The sequence below is a fragment of the Eretmochelys imbricata genome, chromosome 4 (genome assembly GCF_965152235.1).
Source record: "Eretmochelys imbricata isolate rEreImb1 chromosome 4, rEreImb1.hap1, whole genome shotgun sequence".
NCBI classification, from domain to species: Eukaryota; Metazoa; Chordata; order Testudines; family Cheloniidae; genus Eretmochelys; species Eretmochelys imbricata.
Genome location: NC_135575.1, coordinates 135,855,757 through 135,877,293, shown reverse-complemented (window position 1 = coordinate 135,877,293; position 21,537 = coordinate 135,855,757). Strand labels below are relative to the sequence as shown.

At 41.2% G+C, this 21,537-nt stretch overlaps 1 protein-coding gene across 4 annotated transcripts in view; it reads left to right on the top strand.

Moving 5' to 3' along the window:
* The window catches only part of CTNNA2 (catenin alpha 2), a 715,434-nt gene that overhangs the window by 137,472 nt on the left and 556,425 nt on the right, over positions 1–21,537 (top strand). For 3 of the 4 annotated variants that reach the window (XM_077814693.1, XM_077814692.1, XM_077814691.1), the window contains exons 4-5: positions 1,739–1,858; positions 4,651–4,917. In XM_077814693.1, coding sequence (XP_077670819.1) covers positions 1,739–1,858; positions 4,651–4,917 — 387 coding nt within the window. Of the gene's footprint in view, positions 1–1,738; positions 1,859–4,650; positions 4,918–19,021; positions 19,075–21,061; positions 21,093–21,537 lie in introns of all 4 variants that reach the window. The other variant, XM_077814694.1, reaches the window with a different exon arrangement.

Genomic DNA, 21,537 nt, shown 5'->3' with positions numbered 1-21,537 from the left:
TTTTCTCTTAAGTTCTGCTCTTTATGTAAAAGTAAATGTAACAGTTTTGATAACAGTAGAAAAAATAGAAAACGAAGCGCCAAACTACTTCTTATGCCATAGTTACTATTCCATGTTGGGCCTCCTTCTGTTTTAACTACATTCTAAAAGATGCTATGTTAGCTATGTAATATAGGATAATCTACAAATTTAGTTTCAACGGCAAGTTTAATTTTCTTTGCTTTAGATTTGTTCCCATAAGCTGTAAATAGCCTTAGGCCCCGTCTAGACTAGAGACCTTACAGTGGCCCAGCTGTACCGATGCAGATGCTCCGCTGTAAGATCTCCCGTGTGGCTGTTCTGTGCCAACATAATTAAACGAGTGGTGGTAGCTATGCCAGGGGGAGTCTATGTCTACCAGTGACATAGCACTGTCCACACCGGCACTTCTGTCAGCGTAACTTATGTCTCTCACAGGGGTGTTTTTTCGCAACCCTGAGTGACGTAAGTTGAACTAACAAAAGTCCTAGAGGAGACATACTCTTAGTTTTCACAGAAAGCCTATACTGCACATACACCATTAGGAATTTTTTCTCTCTGTTTACAATTGGAGGGTCATACACTTAATAACTTCTGTTGACTAGGCTTATTTCACATGTCACGGGATCCTTACATCCCTCCATTCCACCCCACAAGTTCCTTGTGTGCCACCGTCCTATCCCTCTCTATTTCAGGGACTCCCTGCTACTCCCCCCAAATTTTCCCTTGCCAGGGGTTCTGTGCGCCCCTTTCCTCCATATCAGAGTCTCTCAGTCTGTCCTGCACCAGGCGTTGTATATGCCCTCCCCCGCTGTCCTCCTCCCACTATTCCAGGGTCCTTCATTCCCACCCTTTCCTCTGTGCTGGGGGCTCCATGTGTGCCTCCATTTCCCACTTCCCCCAGGCCAGGGTCCTCCAATCTCGGCTTTGCCAGATTTCCCCCTCTCCTTACCTGAGTTCCAGTTTTCCTCCCATGTCAGAAGATGGGTGCTAGTCCCCAGGTCTCCCTCACCTTGCCCCCATCGTAGTTATTAGTTTTCGTTCAGTCTGGGAGAGAAGTCATTCACGGTGTCAACTTATTAAACTCCATGGGGAGGATAGGCAGAGCTTGGATATGGGTATTGTTTTCTTGGGTGGCATTAATGGTACCATCATCCAGTTGTTTGCTCTATAGACAGATGCAGATCTGATTGCAGCTGTGGCTTTGCTAATCAGATGATACAGGCTCCTTGTGCCCCCTACTTTTCTCCTTTTGGTTTTGCACTTTCCCCCCAAATCAGTAGAGTTCAGACTATTGATGCCTAGAATATCCTCTAAAATTTTGTAGTGGATTGGGTATGGTATTCATAAGTTATTGCATTACAGACAGACAAACATGCAGACACATAACAGAGAAATTACAAACAGTTGAATATAGGTCGTTGGCAAGCTTGGCCAATAAAAAAAAAAGACACAGATATTAAACATGTTTAATCTAGGAAGTATATCTGAATAAGATAGTGTCTAAACTAATGCCTGTTATATGAGGTATACATTATAGTGGCATGCAAAGAAGGAGAAGTAATACAGAACAACATTAAGAGAACTGTACATTGGTGTAACTGAGAGTCAAATTTGCCTATGAGAAACTGGGTCATAAAATGATTAGTGACTTGGTCAAGGTGGGAAAAATGACAGAGACAGATTAAAACTCTAATAAATTTCATATATTAAATTCTAGGTAGAAGAAGCACTGGAAGCTGTGAAGAACGCAACAAATGAGCAAGACCTAGCAAATCGGTTTAAAGAATTTGGGAAAGAGATGGTGAAACTTAACTATGTGGCTGCTAGAAGACAACAGGTGGGTAAATTGTAAACCAGTGGGTATGAAAATTCAGCCATATAAAATAACCTGGGTTTTTATCATGTTAAAAGAAATGTTGTTTCTGCTTTGCATCATCAGATTTGTCAATAATTATTATATCATTACCTATATCTTAAGCCTATTAATTTTCCAATGCACAGTTGCCTTTTTTTAGAAGTGATTTTTTTTTTTAAAAAGGAAAATCTTAAAAAACAATGCTTCATTTAAGAATGGCTTAAAGAATAAGAGAGCAAATGACCAAGGAAATTACGTTATCTAGTGGTCACTTCAGTCCAGTCCAGGTCAGCAGAGACTGGAGGTCACTTTCTGATTATTGTGTGGTGGTCTACATGAAGTGTTCTTTATAAAGAAAATATTTTCTTTACAAAAATGTTTTGACAGATTTTCAAAAATGAATGTCTAAAATTAAGCTTCTAAATTAATATTTAGGCACCTAAATAAGTTGTTAGGGCTAATTCCCCACTCTGGCACTTCGAGTGCAGGAGGTGGGGGACCGCAAGGATTCTAAAGATTAATACTGGCCACTCCAGGCTTGTATTAAACTCTCAAGGTTAAACCAACCAAGTGCAGAACCACTTTGAGAGCCCAGGAAGGTGCACTTGGGTATTCCTTCCCGTGGGGCACCCTCAAGCCCTTTCACCGCCCTTCCAGGGAAGGGCTAAGAAAGAAAAACAAAGGAAATCAGCTGTTGCCACCAACTAATTAAACAACATGTGCACAACCCTCTTAGGACACAAAAATCCAATTCTGCTGTTTAAAAGGGTAAATTTTATTAAAAAGAAAGAAAGAAAATACATCTGGGAACTCAGGCCATTGCTAGATTTTAAAAGAAACAACTACAAGGATTCAGCCCCAAGAATAGCTTTCTTGAGGTCCAGTTTAAAGGTTACAAGCAAAACAAAAGCACCTGGGGTTAGCACAGAGGAATCCACATGCCATAAAGAAATAAAAGGAATAAACCTAATTGCGTCTTCCTAGACATTTCCTGATCTACTTACATATCTGGGGTTTTAAATGAGTAGTTTCTAGGTATGATACGGATGATTTTTCATACCTGGCCCAAGCGCCTTACAGCATAGCTCTGCCCTATCCCCTCTCTCCGGGAGAACAACCACAGACAGACAAAAGGGGAGTCATTTTTCAATTTTAAAAAAGTTCTAGCCTTCCCATTGGCTCTTTTGGCCAGGTGCCCACTCCCTTCCTTTTACGTATGCATAGCAGTGAGACTTTTACAGGTAGAGTGATTAGAGAACAGCTCCTAAGAGGGATTTTATAGCTACTGGCTGTCTAGCTGTCCATAAAAGGGAGCTACCCCCCTTTCTTCATTTATCACATCAGTGCTCTAATTTCTAAAACACCCAACAACTCAACTCAAATTATAAACACTAGTAATGGAAATCAAAGGGAGTTGGTAGGACCTTACTCTCCTGAAAATTATCCCACATATTTAGGTGCCTAACGTTAGATACAATTTTTTTTAATTGCCTTATTTTTTACAAGGAAAAGTTGTTCATATGGATGGAGGTCTCTGGTAGTCTAATGTAATAGAAGTCTTTCCATTTCAGAAGGAACAGGAATTTATTCTGATGCTCACAAACAACATTGTTAGTTTTCAGATGATTAAAAAGATAATTTAATTTTTTTGTATTAAATAAAAAATAAATAATAAGAAATAAAAAAAATAGAAGACCTGAAAGTGACAAAAATGATTCAGCATCCAAAATTACGTATGTTTTTGCATAAGGTCATACTTTTCCCTTTTAGAGCACACACAAAGCTGATGATTATTGCTACCTTGGGTACTTATAGGGGCAGACCTTATAGGGTCTCACTGTTATGCATTCCCTTCCACTCAGCATATAGCTTTCACCTAAGCAGCCCAATCAATGAGCCCTGTTACAGATTTTTAAAGTATACTTTCCTGTGGAGATGTGGAAATAAAGGAGGGAGAATACACGTGCATTCACTAGGCTGCTCATAGCTAGGCCTCCTCCTGGGCAATGCTGCTTCCAGTCAGTCACCGCACCTTCTAATAGAGTGAAAAAGAACAGATTATAGTGCAGTTGCAAAATATCTCTGCAGTGTATTATTTCAATAAACAATTTACAGATAATTTGTAGTGTGCAACATAATTTATAAACAATATACTTCCACACACACAATTTACACTGCAGAGAAGGCCACCTTTCTAGGAATATTGACTTGTGTTTGTTTCTTCCCCCCCGGAAATGGCTCTTTCCTTCTTCTTTTGACATCACACATGTTTCTAGTTCATACATATTTTGTATATTTTCTCTACTTCAATTATTTTTTAAAATATTTTTAATAATTTCCCTGGTGTTTAAGAATATTCACTTCTCCATGTAGTTGCCACCCTCTCTTTCTTTTTCTTCTTCCCCTGAAGTCCACTGGCATTCCATACTGCCTTTTTTGTGTGCCTTGCTGCTTTTCTTTTAGATGTTTTGCCCAGAAGTTTTCCTGCATTTTAAGATAGTTAGCATTTTCCTCTTATTTTCCTCCATTTTTCCATGTGGCTGACCCGTTATAACATAGAAGAAAAACAAAACAATAAAAAACAGATTTTCTTGGGCAGAAGGAACATTTTGTTGTGACATAACTGGTAAATTCTGTGATGGATTCCATTGCTACAGAATCAGGACCACAGGGCCCTACTTAAGAGTATATATGAATAAACATTGTAACTGTAGCATATTCTAATGCTAAAGCTTCATTATATAACTGTACAGTGTACATATATTTTTGTACAGGAACTGAAAGATCCTCACTGTAGGGATGAAATGGCTGCTGCTCGAGGTGCTCTGAAGAAGAATGCTACTATGCTGTACACTGCCTCTCAAGCGTTTCTCCGTCACCCTGATGTAGCAGCCACTAGGGCCAACAGAGATTATGTCTTCAAACAAGTACAAGAAGCAATAGCCGGTATTTCTAATGCTGCACAGGCCACCTCACCAACCGATGAGAACAAGGGGCACACTGGCATTGGAGAACTTGCTGCAGCACTAAATGAATTCGATGTAAGTATTAAATGTGTGCCCAAAATGACAAACCTTTCAGGAAATCCCACATACCTTTTGTCAAACAGAATTTGAACGGTATACGTTTGCTTTGTACACAACTTTCTTTTGTTAGGCTGCAGCAAGCAAGATGCAAGTGGTCATCAATTTTTAATGAGGAATAGCTCTTGCTTTCAGTGAATGCTAGAACTTCCAAGTCATTGTTTGTTTTCTTCTGCTGTGACTGACAGAAGCAGAGAAGTCTCTCTCCATCCGCCTCAGCATAAGCAAAATCTTATCCAGCTAAATTTTTCAAGTCGGTTGGTAGTCTGATTAATCTGGTTGCCTTAGTTCTGTTAAAAAGTTGAGTTTTAAGAGTGTCTTTATCTACTTTGCTGAAAAAGATAAGCAGTGATTTAGGATGATTTGGTTGTTGTCACAGGCAAATTCAGTGCAGGAAGATATAAATACATGTTCTTCTCTGAAATGTTGAAGGAGCTATGCCCAACTGCTTGTTCATTAGATTCTTGCCCCTCACGTCCAGTAAAAACCTACAAGGAGATTTTCAGAGAAGACCGCTGCTACTAGCTTTTGTGCAGACAGGGTGCCACTGCCTTCAAAATTCAGGTGGCCCCAAGGGCCATGGTTAAAGCCTTGTCAATGACTTCTTAGTTCTAAGTTTCCCTCATCCCATTTTTGTGGAATACCATTTAGAAGGCATTTTTGGAAGAGCTCTAGACGCATAATTTCATTGGCAGAGCCTGACAAAATTCTTTAAGGAACTAGCTGGTCTTTAAGGAATTAGCTGAAGCAGTATTGGAACCATTAGCGATTATCTTCATGAACTCATGGAGGATGGGCAAATCCAAGAGGACTGGAGAAGGCAAACATAGTACCTATCTTTAAAAAGGGGAACAAAGAGAACCTGGGGAATTAGACCAGTCGGCCTAACTTTGATACCTAGAAATATACTGGAACAAATTATTAAACAATTAATTTGTAAGCACCTAGAGGGTAATAGGGTGATAAATAATAGCCAGCGTGGATTTATGAAGAACAAATAATACCAAACCAACCTAATTTCCTTCTTTGATAGGTTTCCTAGCCTAGTGGATAGGAGAGAAGCAGTAGACATGGTATATCTTGATTTTAGTGAGGCTTTTGATGCAGTCCCACATGGTGTTCTCATAAGTAAACTGAGGAAATGTGGTCTAGATGAAATTACTGTAAGGTGATGCACAACTGGTTGAAAAACTATACTCTCAGAGTAGTTTTCAATGGTTTTCAGTCAAATGGGGAGTACGTATCTAGTGGGGTCCCACAGGGATGTGTTCCTGGGTCTAATACTATTTAGTATTTTAATTAATGATAGATAATGGAGTGAAAAGTATGGTTATTAAATTTGTGAATGATACCAAGGTGGAAGGGGTTACTAGCACTTTAGAGCGGGGGTTCATATTCAGTTTATGGTCCAGTATAACCCCCAGATCCTTTTCAGCACTGCCTAGCTAGTTATTCCCCATTTTGTACTTGTCATTTTTTCCTTTATGAATGCAGTACTTTGTATGTGTCTTTACTGAGTTTCGTCTTGTTGATGTCAGACCAATTCTGTAATATATCAAGATTGTATTGAATTCTAAATATAGATTCTAAGACCAGAAGGGACCATTGTGTTCATCTAGTCTGACCTCCTGTATAACACAGGCCAGAAAACTTCTCCAGAATAATTCCTAGAACATATTGTTTAGAAAAACAGCTCATCTGGATTTAAAAATTGTTGTAATGAAGAACCTACCATGACTCTTGGTAAATTGTTCCAATCATTAATTACTCTCACCCTTAAAAAAATTATACCTTATTTCCAGTCTATCACCAACCAGGCCATGGGCAGTCATGCCTCATGGTGAAGGCAAGAGTTCAACCTACGAGTTAGAGCTGGGTCCAGGGTGAGTGGAGTACAGGAAACAAGCTGATCAATCAGTACCAGAGGGGCATAAGCCAAATGCCAGAACAGGAGGGTTAACTGGAGTCATAAGCCAGCAGAGGCAAAGCCAGTGTTCGAAACCAAAACACTGAAGCTACTGGGGAGCTGGGCAGGAGCATACACTGGAAGCAGGCTGAGACAAGCAGGAGCAGGGAACTAGAACAAGCAGGAGCAAGGACTGGAACAAGGGCAAGCACTGCTGTGAGTCTAGTATGCATTGAGCAGCCTATAAACTGCTGTGGGGGGCAGGCTTATAAGGAGCACAGCTAAACCAGCAGCCAATCAGGGGCTGTGGCTACCCTAAGAAGTCTAAGGCAGTGGTTCTCAAACTTCTTTTCCCCCCATAGACCACTTGAAAATTGCTGAGGGTCTCAGCAGACCACTTAATGATCTTTCCAAATGTTGTTTGTACTGTTAGCTAACTATTGTAAAGTGCTTTGGATAAAAGTGTTATATATAAAAAAAAGGTTTTTTAGTTCTACAAATAAAAGCAAAACTCCTATTTTAATATCAATAGTCTTACTTTTCTAATGCAATGGATGTGCCCTCTCCCCCACCATGGCAGCCCCTAAGCTGGGGCTGGAAAGGAGTGGGGGGTCTCCTTCTCTCCCCCGCTGCAGCAGCCCCTGAGCTGGGGCTGGGAAGGAGGGCTGTTTCTCCCCAGCAGCCACAGTCCTGGAGCTGGGGAAAGTCGCCTCTTTTTCTGGCTGCCGCAGCCCTGCATGTCCCAGATTTCCCCCACCCCCTCTTCTCACCCTATTCCCCCCAAGGCCACCACCTCACCTTACATATGCATCTTCTCCAGGGTCCAGGCACCTAATTAGTGGAGCCACGCCTGCGCCTTAGAGGGAACTATCCGCGGACCACATGAATGGAGCTCGCAGTCCATGGACCACAGTTTCAGAACCTCTGGTCTAAGGCAATGCAGCTGGGCTCATTGGTTGCCTAGCAGCACAGTTAATCAGGGAGCAGGACAGCACATCTGAATTTGTCTAACTTCAGCTTCCACCTATTGGATCATGTTACACTTTCCTCTGCTGGATCGAAGAGCCCATTATTAAATATTTGTTCCCCATGTAGGTACATATAGACTAATCAAGTCACCCTTAACTTTCTCTTTGTTACTCTAAATAGAATGACCTCCTTGAGTCTACCACGATAAGGCAGGTTTTCTATTTAATCATTCTTGTGGCTCTTCTCTGATTCCTCTCCAATTTATCAACAACCTTTTTGAATTGTGAACAGCAGAACTGGACACAATATTCCAGTAGCAGCTGCACCAGTGAAAAATATGGAGATAAAATAACCTCTCTACTCCTGTTTTTAGTGCACAGATAGGGATCAAACCAGAGTTCAGATCATTGCACCAGGGGCTCAGATGCTCAAGAGCTATCCCAACAGAGTTGTTGGCACCCATCAGTCCTTTGGGGGAAATGAAATTAAAGTATTATTTGAAAAAGAGTTTGCTTCTCTAGTTAGGCATGTGCCAAGCAGTTCTAATACTCATGCACCTATTGACATGCCAAATTGATTACATCGAACGTGCGCAGACGAAGGAGTTAACATGACTGTTAGCCTTCACCATTGTAAAGAAGTATGGGCTGGATGAATGCACTATAAGGTGGGTAGAAAGTTGGCTAGATTGTCGGGCTCAACGGGTAGTGATCAATGGCTCCATGTCTAGTTGGCAGCCGGTGTCAAGTGGAGTGCCCCAGAGGTTGGTCCTGGGGCCGGTTTTGTTCAGTATCTTCATAAATGATCTGGAGGATGGTGTGGATTGCACTCTCAGCAAATTTGCGGATGATACTAAACTGGGAGGAGTGGTAGATACGCTGGAGGGCAGGGATAGGATACAGAGGGACCTAGACAAATTGGGCCAAAAGAAATCTGATGAGGCTCAATAAGGATAAGTGCAGGGTCCTGCACTTAGGATGGAAGAACCCAATGCACCGCTACAGACTAGGGACCAAATGGCTAGGCAGCAGTTCTGCGGAAAAGGACCTAGGGGTGACAGTGGACAAGAAGCTGGATATGAGTCAGCAGTGCGCCCTTGTTGCCAAGAAGGCCAATGGCATTTTGGGATGTATAAGTAGGGGCATAGCGAGCAGATCGAGGGACGTGATCGTCCCCCTCTATTCAACATTGGTGAGGCCTCATCTGGAGTACTGTGTCCAGTTTTGGGCCCCACACTACAAGAAGGATGTGGATAAATTGGAAAGAGTCCAGCGAAGGGCAACAAAAATGATTAGGGGTCTGGAACACATGAGTTATGAGGAGAGGCTGAGAGAACTGGGATTGTTTAGTCTGCAGAAGAGAAGAATGAGGGGGGATTTGATAGCTGCTTTCAACTACCTGAGAGGTGGTTCCAGAAAGGATGGTTCTAGACTATTCTCAGTGGTAGAAGAGGACAGGACAAAGAGTAATGGTCTCAAGTTGCAGTGGGGGAGGTTTAGGTTGGATATTAGGAAAAACGTTTTCACTAGGAGGGTGGTGAAACACTGGAATGCGTTACCTAGGGAGGTGGTGGAATCTCCTTCCTTAGAAGTTTTTAAGGTCAGGCTTGACAAAGCCCTGGCTGGGATGATTTAATTGGGGATTGGTCCTGCTTTTGAGCAGGGGGTTGGACTAGATGACCTTCAGGGGTCCCTTCCAACCCTGATATTCTATGATTCTATGATTCTACACTTGCTTCATATCTCAAGGGACTAGGCAGTAGTTTCTTTGAACCTGTGACAATGACCCAGTGTCAGCGTGAGTCCCACCTTGGACAGAAATCTGAGAAAGGTAGAAAGACATTTGGCTAAAATCTCTCTGTTATTTTTTTTTTCTGTCTTTGGGCAGCGGGGGAGACAGTGTAATCAAAGTATTTTTGTAAACATTTGTTTTAAATTGATATGCAAAGGCTTGCCCTCAGTGCTGTGGGAAGGCATTTTAGGGGGTGGAGAAGTGGGGGGAATAGGAGTGAGAATCATTTGGGGGTTGCATTGAGGGGAGGGGTAAATGCGGATGGGTGGTAGGGGAGGTGAGAGGAGTTGGGGGGGGCTCATGAGGGGGAGGGGAAGGGACGCTGGGAAGGGGACATAGGGGTGAGTGGTAGGACGACTGGCAAAAAATAGGGTCAGGGAGCTGTCATCCCCACATTTCTCCTTCTGTGTGTGTGCCAGGATCTGGTGGTGGTCTGAGCCCTTCTCCCCACCCATCCCATGTGAGCTGGGATCTGGGTATCCCTGCCCCCACCAGGGCCTCTGATCCCTGCTACCTTCCTCCTTGTGTGTGTGGTATTCTGTCCCGCCTAGTGGCACTGAGAACACTTACAGAGAGAGAGAGACTAATGAGTCTGGTCTACAGCCTTAGCTAAGAGGCAGTTGGTTTTTAACTCATGTGGTAGAGGCTCATGCACTAAGCTCCAGAGGTCCCTGGTTCGATCCCGCCTGCTGATGACCGGGGTCTGTCAGTGTTACACCAGGATTTGGGGAGCCCCTACTTGTCTAGGGAATCTGAGCCCCTCTCCAATCTCCCTGCCTCATGTGGGTTGGATTATGGGGGGGGCTTGCCTCTTTGGGATGTCTGAGCCCTGCTCTTTGACCCCAATGTCTGTGCCAAGATCTGGGGGACCCCTACCCATCTATGGGGATCTAACCCCCCCCTCCATGTGCCTCCTCTGGGGGGGAGCAGTAGTCTGCGGGGGCTAGCAGCCTGAGACCGTCTCCCTACCTTCTCTCATGTGAGTTGAGATGTCCTGGGTCCCTGCCATCTGGGAGTTTCTGAACCTCTCCCTCTGTTTGTGTCAGGATCTGGGGGTGGGGGCTTGATGGCCCCTGCCCATCTCTGGGAGTCTGACCCCCTCCATGGCCCCTCATACAAGCCTGCTTCTGGAGGAGTCTTGCTTTTCTGGGGAGGTGATTGAACCCCTCTTATTAAGTCCCCCCCACAAGTCCGAGCCCACAGGTGTGTCTAAACCCCACTCCCTCCCCCTGTGTGTATGTGCCAGGATCTGTGAAGCCCCGACCCATCTATGGGAGTCTGACACTCCCCCACCCACCCTTGTGTTAATCAGGTTCTTGTATTGAGCCCCATTCCTTACCCCCTTCATGTGAGCTGGGAGCTGGGGTGCCTTGTCCCTCCAGGGGGTTCTGAGCCCAACTCTTTACCCTCCCACCTGGCCCAGGGGAGCCACAATCTGGGGAAGCCCTGCCTGTCTGGGTGGGGAGGTTGAACAGTCATGCTGGGCGCCTGTATCAAGAACACACTACTGACACCGAACGGGTATGCTTGACACAATCAGAAACTCTCCAACATGGAGGTGGGGGGAATAGGAACACCCACTAACATGAATGGAGCAGTTCTCGCTGCTCCGAGCTATTTTTTCAGGCTGCATTCCTCTCCCTGGGGCATCCTCTTTAATCAGAGAACATCTCATTCAGCTGTGTGGCTCACTTCACACCTCTCCCAACCCCCTGTGCTGCTTATAGATGTAGTGCCCCGCCCTGCCCTTCTCCACTCTCTCTAATTACAGCAACAGAGCAGCAGCTCTGCTATAGGTAAGGTCATGCCATCCTGGAAGGGCAGGAGCTGCCACTGTAAAGCCTTAACTCTGCCTTAGCAATGGTTTTGGGGCATTCAGTTGTAGGGAAGGTGGAAGCAACATAGATGCTTCATCTCACTTAGAATGTAAGAACTTGATTCTTCGACAGGCTGGGCCTTTTCAATCATGCTCCACTTGTCTCCTTGTCTGTATTGGGGCAAATAGGAGCAGAGGAAGGAAAAGGGTTATGTGATCTAGGGAGGTTGGAGGAGAAGAGGGGACAGGAGCCAGGGTAAGAAGTGCATTGGAGCACTGGAGGAGAGGAGCTGGAGCCGGGAGATTGGGGGTAGGAGGAGGTCAGGGTGTGTGTGTGTGGATAAGAGCAGAGAGGACAGACAGGGTGGGAGTACAGGACCAGAAAGGTCTGTTCCCACTAGAGAACACTCCCCTCCAGAACCTGGAATTGAACCCAGGGTCCTCAGTCTCTATGTTCCTCTGCTATCAGCAAATAGCTATGAAACCCACTGGTAAAGTATATGTGATCATGTAATTAAAGATTGTGATCATAATGCATAGCAACAAGGGGGCCAGATTAAATTTGCAGAGCCAGCCCCAATTCTGGCATTTTCTGGCTTTTGAGTGCTTGACTTTGCAATGTAAGCATTCCTGTAATGTAGGTTTTTAAAATGTGATTTATTATTTTGGTTGTGGTAGCCTCCGCAGTGTCCTAACCATTTTCCACACTCAGAAATGGACCCCAAAGTGTGCCATTTTAAGATGAACATCAGTACTCTGTTTTCTGCATTAGCTACCATGCACAGTCCCAGGTGCAAAATGAAGGTGCTGGTTAGGATCTATAAAACCCTAAATGGTCTGAATCTGAGTTGTTTGAGAACTGTTGAGAGAACAGCTCTTCCCCTCCCCTTGTTCTATCTATTTTTTCCTTGAATTTAACACCCTGTAAAGGCTGATGACATGGCTTCTCAATGGAAAGCCTATGTCTCGGGAATATGCTCCATCTGCCTAGAGCTTGGTACCTTCAGCACACATTGTAAGACACAATTAGTTTTATCAAGCTTTTCCTCTGTCTATATAGGGGATATTTAATATGCCTTTGATTGCCTTATCCAGAAACAAATTTATTGACATGAGTTACCTTAATAGCTGGGATAGGAAAGTTGTGTGATTCTATGTGAAAAGAGCTCTATTTAGACAAAGTTTAAAATTGTTTTTTGTTTTTTTTTTAAATGATTTTTTATAGGGTATGGTTCTGTGTTTCTTCTGTGCTGGGTGTCAATTTAAATGGTCTAGCAAATATTGGTAGCCTTGGAAACGGTCAATATTGACTTTATTAATCCTTTTATTTTTTGCTGTGAATATGTTGTTAAATGACACGGAATCTGATCGTTGTCTTGATGTTAATACATCTTTAAAATTATTGATGTTTATCACTGCTAGCATGGAACAGAATTGCTCGTGCAGTGTCAAAAGCCTTGATAATACATAAAAGGACAAATTTATCTCTGGCAAACTTATTGACTTCAGCAAAAATAAACCTGATTATGAAGGGTCTGAAATTGGCCAAGAAAACCCCCTCTGTGTAGATATTGCAGGACCCTATGTTTAAAGTGTGACCCATCTGGGTTTAAAATAATTTTTGATTTGTGCTTTTTCAAAACTTCTTTGTGCCCATAATACATATGCTGTATCTTCTGATTAAACTGATCATATTTTTTTCATACTGAAGTAATTGTGGCTTTAAACGGTGGGTCAAGATTTTAGGAATCCCATATTTTTCAAGTGCCTGTACTATATTTGTTTTTAAACTTCCTTAATGGTGAGAGTCCCCTAAAATTATCACTGTTTGATCTAATTGTACTTTGGATCTTGCACAGGAGGGTTTTTCACATGGTATGAACAGCAGAATTTTGAAACTGACCATTATCATGTGATGCTTATCAGTTTCTAACTGATGCTGCCACCACTATCTGGAAAGGGCTACTGTTCAATGCAACAAGGGGCATTGTGCTTAGTGATAATAAATGCATTGATATTTGGGACTGAGAAGACTATGCTGGTCATCAGGTAGGATCCCCTGATTCTTCGTAGGAATATTCAGACATCATTCCTCTTTCAGGTAATATATTTTCACACTTTTGCATTGTGTTGCAAGTGTAATAGATTCATGTGTGACACGTAAAACCATAGTCACATCATGATTTGTAAGTGCACTTGTGAAAAATGTATATGCTTTATTTTCAGAAAGTCTCTTTCTTCCTAATATTAAGAAGTAAAAAAGAAGTTATTTTAATTTGTCCATTTCACTGAGGACACAGAAGATTCATTTGAATGTAATCTTGTTTTGCCCGCTTTTAGCCACTTTCACCTGAATGCTTAGCTGCAGACAGGGACTTACTCAGCCTTGTTCTTGGGGCTGACACATCACTCTCTTTAGCTCTAAGATTACCTGTCTAACAAATGTAGCTGCAATTCTGAGATGATTCTAAAGTCACTTCTCTATGTGCTAACAGATAAAACAGGCCAGCATGACTGCAGCACAGGAAACAAGGGGATAGAGAGAAACTTCTGACCCTCCTTATTAAAGTATAACTTCAGCAAGGGAAAATAATACTACTTTTAATCCTTTTGGCTGAGTAATTAGCATTGCTACATTAATGTTTCAATATCTCCTGTAGTAAAAAACTTGCATGAGTGGTAACCTGGCATGGATATGAAGTGTATACTAAACACTTACAGTAGGGCAAAAGAATCATTCTTCACTAAAGCAAAAAGAGTGCGGATTTGTCCTTAAGCATAATACCACTTGAAACTTCTTTCACTGAGCTACTGCTAATTTCAGACTCGGCTTTCCATAGTTCTCAACATCACTGCTATTTACAAATACCTGCATTGTTAATGATTTGAAGTACTTTGTAAACCAAAATAGCCTCATATTTAGTTTAAATTAGGCTGTACCTATTTTAAACACTTAAACTGTCATCTTTAAATAGATTTCACATGGTAATTGTCATATTCTATGACATGTTGATTGTATACTGCAATGAAACAGCTACCTCTGTATAATTTGTATGTATCGTAGTCTTTGGAGAAGAACTATAATTTACTAGATTTTGGAAATATTTTATATAGGAATGTAAAGAGCTTATGAATCCATTTAGTCAGGGTTTGACACTGAAATATTTTTAGTTTTAGATGTTTTTCTTTTGTTTTAAACAGGTGATAGTAAGTGTATAGTATTTGACATTGCCTATATTTAATGTAAGTATTATTGCTCTTAGTTTCAACTGGATAATTTGGGTTTGATGTTTAATTTCCATACAATTTATCTGACTCTCTAGATTTTGTTGTGACCAATAACATATATACAAAAAGTATTTGTCTAAATTCAGGGTTTATTAAAGAAAGAGAATAAGATATAATAGAAGAAAGGACAATCATTTGTTTAAGTGTATAAAATCCAAAGTGGTGTTATAGGCACAACTAGTTGTTCCTCAGATTGGTAAGATTGCTTAGCACTTTCCATTGTGAGACCTTGTTTTCAGTTCTGTATAGCTTTGTCAAACTTAAGATATTTAGGCTGAAAATGTTCCTGTTCTTGTTTGTTGGTTTGTTTGTTTTTGGTTTTGGAGTTTAAGCTAAAATGGTTCAGCCATTTCCAAAAATGAAATACATTGTTTTCCCCATGTTTAAAAATTCTTACAACTGTCTTGTTGAGAAGCTGTAATGCCTCCATGCTTTGCAGCAGGGACTTTGCTGCAGGTAGAAGGCCCCAAGATATTGAAAATCTACAGCGTGATCTATTGGAAGGAAAAAGAAGGCTCCAAACTGCTACACAAAGTAATTCAAATTTTTCAATAATTCTGTGATCAGTCAAAGCCCATCATTTTGGAAAACACCATTTCTTTATTACTAACCAGCTGCCAGATTGAATGACTGGGCATTATCTTGCAGATCTATATAATAAAGCTAGGTCATGTGAATTTGCACTTAACAGAGGGACTGTTATAGAGTGAATTGTTTGTGGTATAATTGATAATCAAGTCATAGTACGGTTCGTGTGAGAAACTGACTTGGCTTTCGGGGGAAAAAATGGAAGTTTACAGGGCTAGTGGAAACAGTGCTTCTTAAATGCAATGAAAGATCTGGTGTGTATCTAATGAAAACTGCATACCAAGGCACAAAGCAGAATACAATGGTATACAAATAGCAGAAAACACTTTTGTTTGTAATACACGGGGGAACAGTCACAGTGTGAAACAAAAGTGCTCAACATAAGAGGTACAATGTCATGTCGGCAATAAAAGTGACCATTTTGCAAAAGCATGTTCTCAAAACAAATTGCAAAGAAATAAAAAGCAAACTACATTAATGAACATACAGTTACAATAAAAAGCTATGCTGACACAGAACTCTCTGTTGGATCTCAGCATATTTATAAAGCAAAGGTATACAATAGCTTGGTTTGTGACACTGGAAATTAATTAATTAAAAGTAAATATCAGAATAGAAACTGGAGCAGTATGGAATCACAGCAAACATTTACAAAAAAGATTGAGAACCCTGTATAGAAATTCTAAGCTAAACTTGTCTAATTACATGTGATTCCATATATGATCAGTTGGTCTATCAAATAGGATACAAATGTTTGTGCTTAAAGAATTTGATGCGGTGTTACTGAACTTGGATGCATTAAGGCTATAATACATTACAATGCTATAGATCACAATGTCCCACTAAAAATGCATACAGACCATAAAGTCCCAGTAGCATTGGGAAACAAAAGTAAAAGCTGAAACTGATCAGGTGTGAAAATTAGACGTTATTGAACAAATAGACATAACTGATGTAAACAAAATTGCCTTGTAATAAAACCAAAACTAGTTAAGGATTTGTATAGATTCAAAAGATTTGAATAAGGCCATCCACTACAAGTGCTACCTCTTTAGTGGAGGAGATCATGTCTAGGCTTCAAAATGCAAGAGCATTTTTATTTTTTCAATAGGAGCCAATAGTTTTGCCAAGTACAAAAGTGGCAAAGAGTGCAAAACCTGCAGCTTCGAATTCTCCTTTTGGTGGGTGAACATTTATGTGATTTCCCCTCTGCACCCTCCAACTCATTCCCACCAGATAGCGTTGAGGCTTGGAGTTTGGTAAGATTTTTAAAAAGGATGGGACACTTCTATGGATAATGAGAACAACCCAGAGGTACAACTGATTAAAAAAAATACAGAAAAGGGGCTATAAACCCTCATAATCTGCACTTAAGTCAACCTGTGGGTGAGTGGGCTAGGAAGAAACTTCTTCTATGGGCAAGTTATTCCATGAATATCCACCTAGGATTTCTTGAGCTTTCCTCTGAAGCAGCTGGTACTGGACACTGTCAGACTAGACAGACTAATGGTCTGATCCAATATGGCAATTCTGATATTTTACATATATTTGCGGGTCTGACTGGGGTGGAGCTAATTGTTCTGTTTTGTTGAACTGGGCTGATAATGATCAAGAACACAAGAAACTGCGTAATGTTCTGCAGCATGCTTAAGAAAAGAACCATACACTGATGTGAAAGAAGTCTTGGTGTATGCTGAAATTCCCCCTCCCCCTTCCCAAATTCACACTGCTCCTTTTCCCGAATACAATTCAGTTAATTTAGGCTACCTCTTTTCAGGGCTTCTTGCAGCTGGTACCCCTTGTAGACTCAAAAGTTCCTCAGTCTCCCATATACGACTTCTCTGGCAGCTCTGGGCTCCCTACTCTCTCGGGCTCCCCTCCGCTTACAGGAGCAGAGAGGCTTCCAACTGAAGTGGAACAGTTGAGCAGCAGGATCAGTCTGCCCTGGAATGCAGAGCATTTGAGTGACCTGAGCCAGAACTCTGTCCTCAGTGTCTCTGTGTGTTTAGATAAGTGGGCTATGTTAGTTTGTGGAAGTTGGTTTTTTAGAGGGAATGGTAACTGTAGACACTGGAAATCATTGGGTGCTCACCTCAGTCATGCAGCAGAGAAAAAACCTTTTGTAAACCATGTTATATGCATGGGACTCCAGTGCGTTGCACCTGTATTATACAGCAAGAGTCTCTGCTGCCTTCTATTTTTTGTAGAATATCACCACCTAGTGGACACGTGAATTATTTCCGTTTCTACTCTGTACTATATAGCATTTCCATTCCCTAGTAAGTTAATATTACAGAAAGATATAGCAATTCATCGTGAATATGATTTAGATTATAATTAATGATAAAATACTGTTTGTTTCTTTCTTGGATACCAAAAGTAAACTTAAAAATCCAATGGGAATACAAATTGGTTAGTCTCTAAGGTGCCACAAGGACTCCTTTTCTTTTTGCAAAACCACTTAGTATTTTTATTGTACAGCATCCAGTATCATTTATTATTGAATAAATTTACTGTGCAGTGAACATGGAGAGTAGAGCAGTATAGTAATAACTTTTTTGTCTCACATGACTTTCTGTGGTGTGAGATCATCTAAATGAATTTATGTGCGGATATTTAAAGTGGACAAATTAAACTGGAACCAAAAGCATCAAAATCTGTTTTTCTTATTATGTGTTAGCTATCGAAAAATGGGAGGAGGTATGATGCTAGACCACAAAGTGGATAAATGGATTGCAATACTGTCATCATGACTTTTATATATAATAACTCAGGAACATCAAGCAATGCAAGTAGAGCTACTAGAAGCCTGGAGTATAATTTTCTTACTTGGGGGGCGGGGGTGGGAGAGGTAGGACACTTCTTTCTGTCTGAGGTAGTTATACAGCCCCCCATTATTGTTAGATCTGAGTGCCCCACAATCTTTTCATGTATTTATCTTAACACCACCCCGGGTGTTAGGGAAGTACTATCCTTATTTTACAATTGACACAGAGAGATTAAGGCCCAGATCCTCAAAGGTATTTATAATCCTAACTTCCATTGAAATGAAATATTTTTTTTAAGAAAGTTAGAATGGAAATACAAATTCATTTAGTGTTTTTTATTGTACGGTCATCCTGTAATTTATTTTTGAATAACTTTATCATGCAATAAACAGAGTATAGAAGATTAGTAACCAATCCCCACTAGATTAGAACAAATTGAAACTAAACTATCTTTGCTTCTAAAAGATTTGATAGATTCTCTTTAGATTCTGCCATGGTCAGAGGCAACTTTTGTTGTCTTTAAAAAGATTGGGAAAAACTAACAAACCAGCAATCCTCAGACTTCTCCTTAATGAAAATATCATTGCATTGACTTTTGTATTATGTGTAAAATGATGATTTATTAATACTTTCGGGAGTGTGGGGGAGGATCTATAATCCATGAAGCTGTCTGGTGAAGTGTATAAACATTAAATTTAAAACTATTTTTTCAAAGGAAGTTATCTAAGCCTTTCTCCCATGCTGATGCTTCTTTTACTTTTCAGCTACGAGTGTACATAGGCCATCTGAGCAGTTTTCATCTGTACAGACCAGCTCTTGCAAACCTTATAATAGGGGTAGTTAAGAACATAAGAATGGCTATGCTGGGTCAGACCAAAGGTTCATCTAGCCCAGTATCCTGTCTTCTGACAGTGGCCAGTGCCAGGTGCTTCAGAGGGAATGCACAGAACAAAGAATCATCAAGTGATCCATCCCCTCACCCATTCCCAGCTTCTGGCAAACAGAGGCTAGGGACACCATCCCTGCCCATCCTGGCTAATAGCCATTGATGGACCTATCCTCCCTGAACTTATCTTGTTTTGTTTTTTTTTTCCTTAAAACCCTATTATAGTCTGGGCCTTCACAACATCCTCTGGCAAAGAATTCCACAGGTTGGCTGTGCATTATGTAAAGAAATACGTCCTTTTGTTTGTTTTTAAACCTGCTGCCTTAATTTCATTTGTTGACCCCCTAGTTATTGTGTTATGAGAAGGAGTAAATAACACTTCCTTATTTACTTTCTCCACACCGGTCATGATTTTATAGAGCTCAATCATATCTGCCCTCAATCATCTCTTTTCCAAGCTGAAAAGTCCCACTCTTATTAATCTCTCCTCATAGGGAAGCTGTTCCATATCCCTAATCCCCCCACAGGTTCGGCTGATCGTGGCTCCCAGTGGCCGCAATTCGTCGCTGCAGGTCAATGGGGGCTGCGGGAAGTGGTGTGGGCCAAGGGACGTACTGGCCACCACTTCCTGCAGCCCCCATTGGCCTGCAGTGGCGAACCACAGCCAGTGGGAGCCGCGATCGGCCAAACCTGCGTGCGCAGCAGATAAACAAAGCGGCCCGGCCCGCCAGGGGCTTTTCCTGCACAAGCGGCGTCCCAAGTTTGGGAAACACTGCATTAAACAAATGGAGAGCATTTAATTATTTTTCATAAGATAAATACATTTGGTATATTCTACCATTTTAAAATGGCATTTGTCAGGACTTTAATAATAAGTTTCCATGTCAAGGTATATAATTTTTTTAAATTTTATTTCATCTATTGAAAAAAATCTATGTACATTTAGTATACCAGTAAAGATACATTTGTGAAAAACTGTATCTTCAACAGTAAGGAAACCTGAAACAATTATTCATAACCTGAATTATAGTGTCAGACTTTGATTTAAAGGAGTACTTGTGGCACCTTAGAGACTAACATTTATTTGAGCATAAGCTTTTGTGAGCTACAGCTCACTTCAGCTTGTGCTCAAATAAATTCGTTAGTCTCTAAGGTGCCACAAGTACTCCTTTTCTTTTTGCGGATACAGACTAACACGGCTGCTACTCTGAGTCTTTGATTTATGACTTTAAAGTTTGTTGATTAATTATAAATATAAATGAATTGGAACACTTTACATTAGTCATTCACTAATTGACTGTCAGCAAATGATGAAAAGTTTACAGTGTCCTTTTCACATTTTTGAAGGGTATTTTTGTGTGAAATCTTTTGTCAGATAATCAATTTTATTTCTAAGAGATTTTTCTAAGGTTAGTAGTTATATAGCATCAAATCACTAGTATAAGAACATCATGCTTCCTGTTAATGTATGTTAAGGTGACCAGATAACTAGTGTGAAAAATCAGGATCGGGGGGGGGGGTGGTAACTGGCACCTATATAAGAAAAAGCCCCAAATATCAGGACTGTCCTGACAAAATTGGGATATCTGGTCACCGTAATGTACGTTGAGCCTGTGCCCAGATCTAAAGTTTCTCCTGAAAAGAGCAGGAAACTGTCTGGAGCAGAAGAATAACCTCTCTTTTTCGGGACCTAATTTTAGAAAGCCATCCAAGAGCCCTCCTTTCTTCAGGATGCTTACTTAGGCAAAGTTTACAAAACAAAATAAGTAACGAAAACATAGGGTTGTAACAGTCCCTCAGGGAGCGTGGACTGATATGACAATATGAACGGAATAGTTTTCTCTTAACAATGGCAATCTCCATAAGAGACTGTCTTCTTTATTTGTGGTTTGAATGTTAGGTGCAGTTAGCCTGCCTCTCCTTCTTTTGAGCTCCTGCTGGTTCTCTGGGTCCTTAACCTGCTGACTTTAAACCAGATTTATGAAATTTTGAGTTGGAGAATGAGTTCAAATGAGTTATAGAATTATTGAGCATGAAATATCACAAATGTATAAAACAACACAAATCGTATACCTATACACAAATGCAAGAAGCCTGGGAAACAAGCAGGGAGAACTGGAAGTCCTGGCATAGTCAAGGAATTATGTTGTGATTGGAATAACAGAGACTTGGTGGGATAACTCACAGGACTGGAGTACTGTCATGGATGGATATAAACTGTTCAGGAAGGACAGGCAGGGCAGAAAAGGTGGGGGAGTTGCATTGTATGTAAGGGAGCAGTATGACCACTCAGAGCTCAAGTATGAAACTGCAGAAAAACCTGAGAGTCTCTGGATTAAGTTTAGAAGTGTGAGCAACAAGGGTGATGTCGTGGTGGGAGTCTGCTGTAGACCACCGGACTAGGGGGATGAGGTGGACTAGGCTTTCTTCCGGCAACTCACGGAAGTTACTAGATCGCAGGCCCTGGTTCTCATGGGAGACTTCAACCACCCTGATATCTGCTGGGAGAGCAATACAGCAGTGCACAGACAATCCAGGAAGTTTTTGGAAAGGGTAGGGGACAATT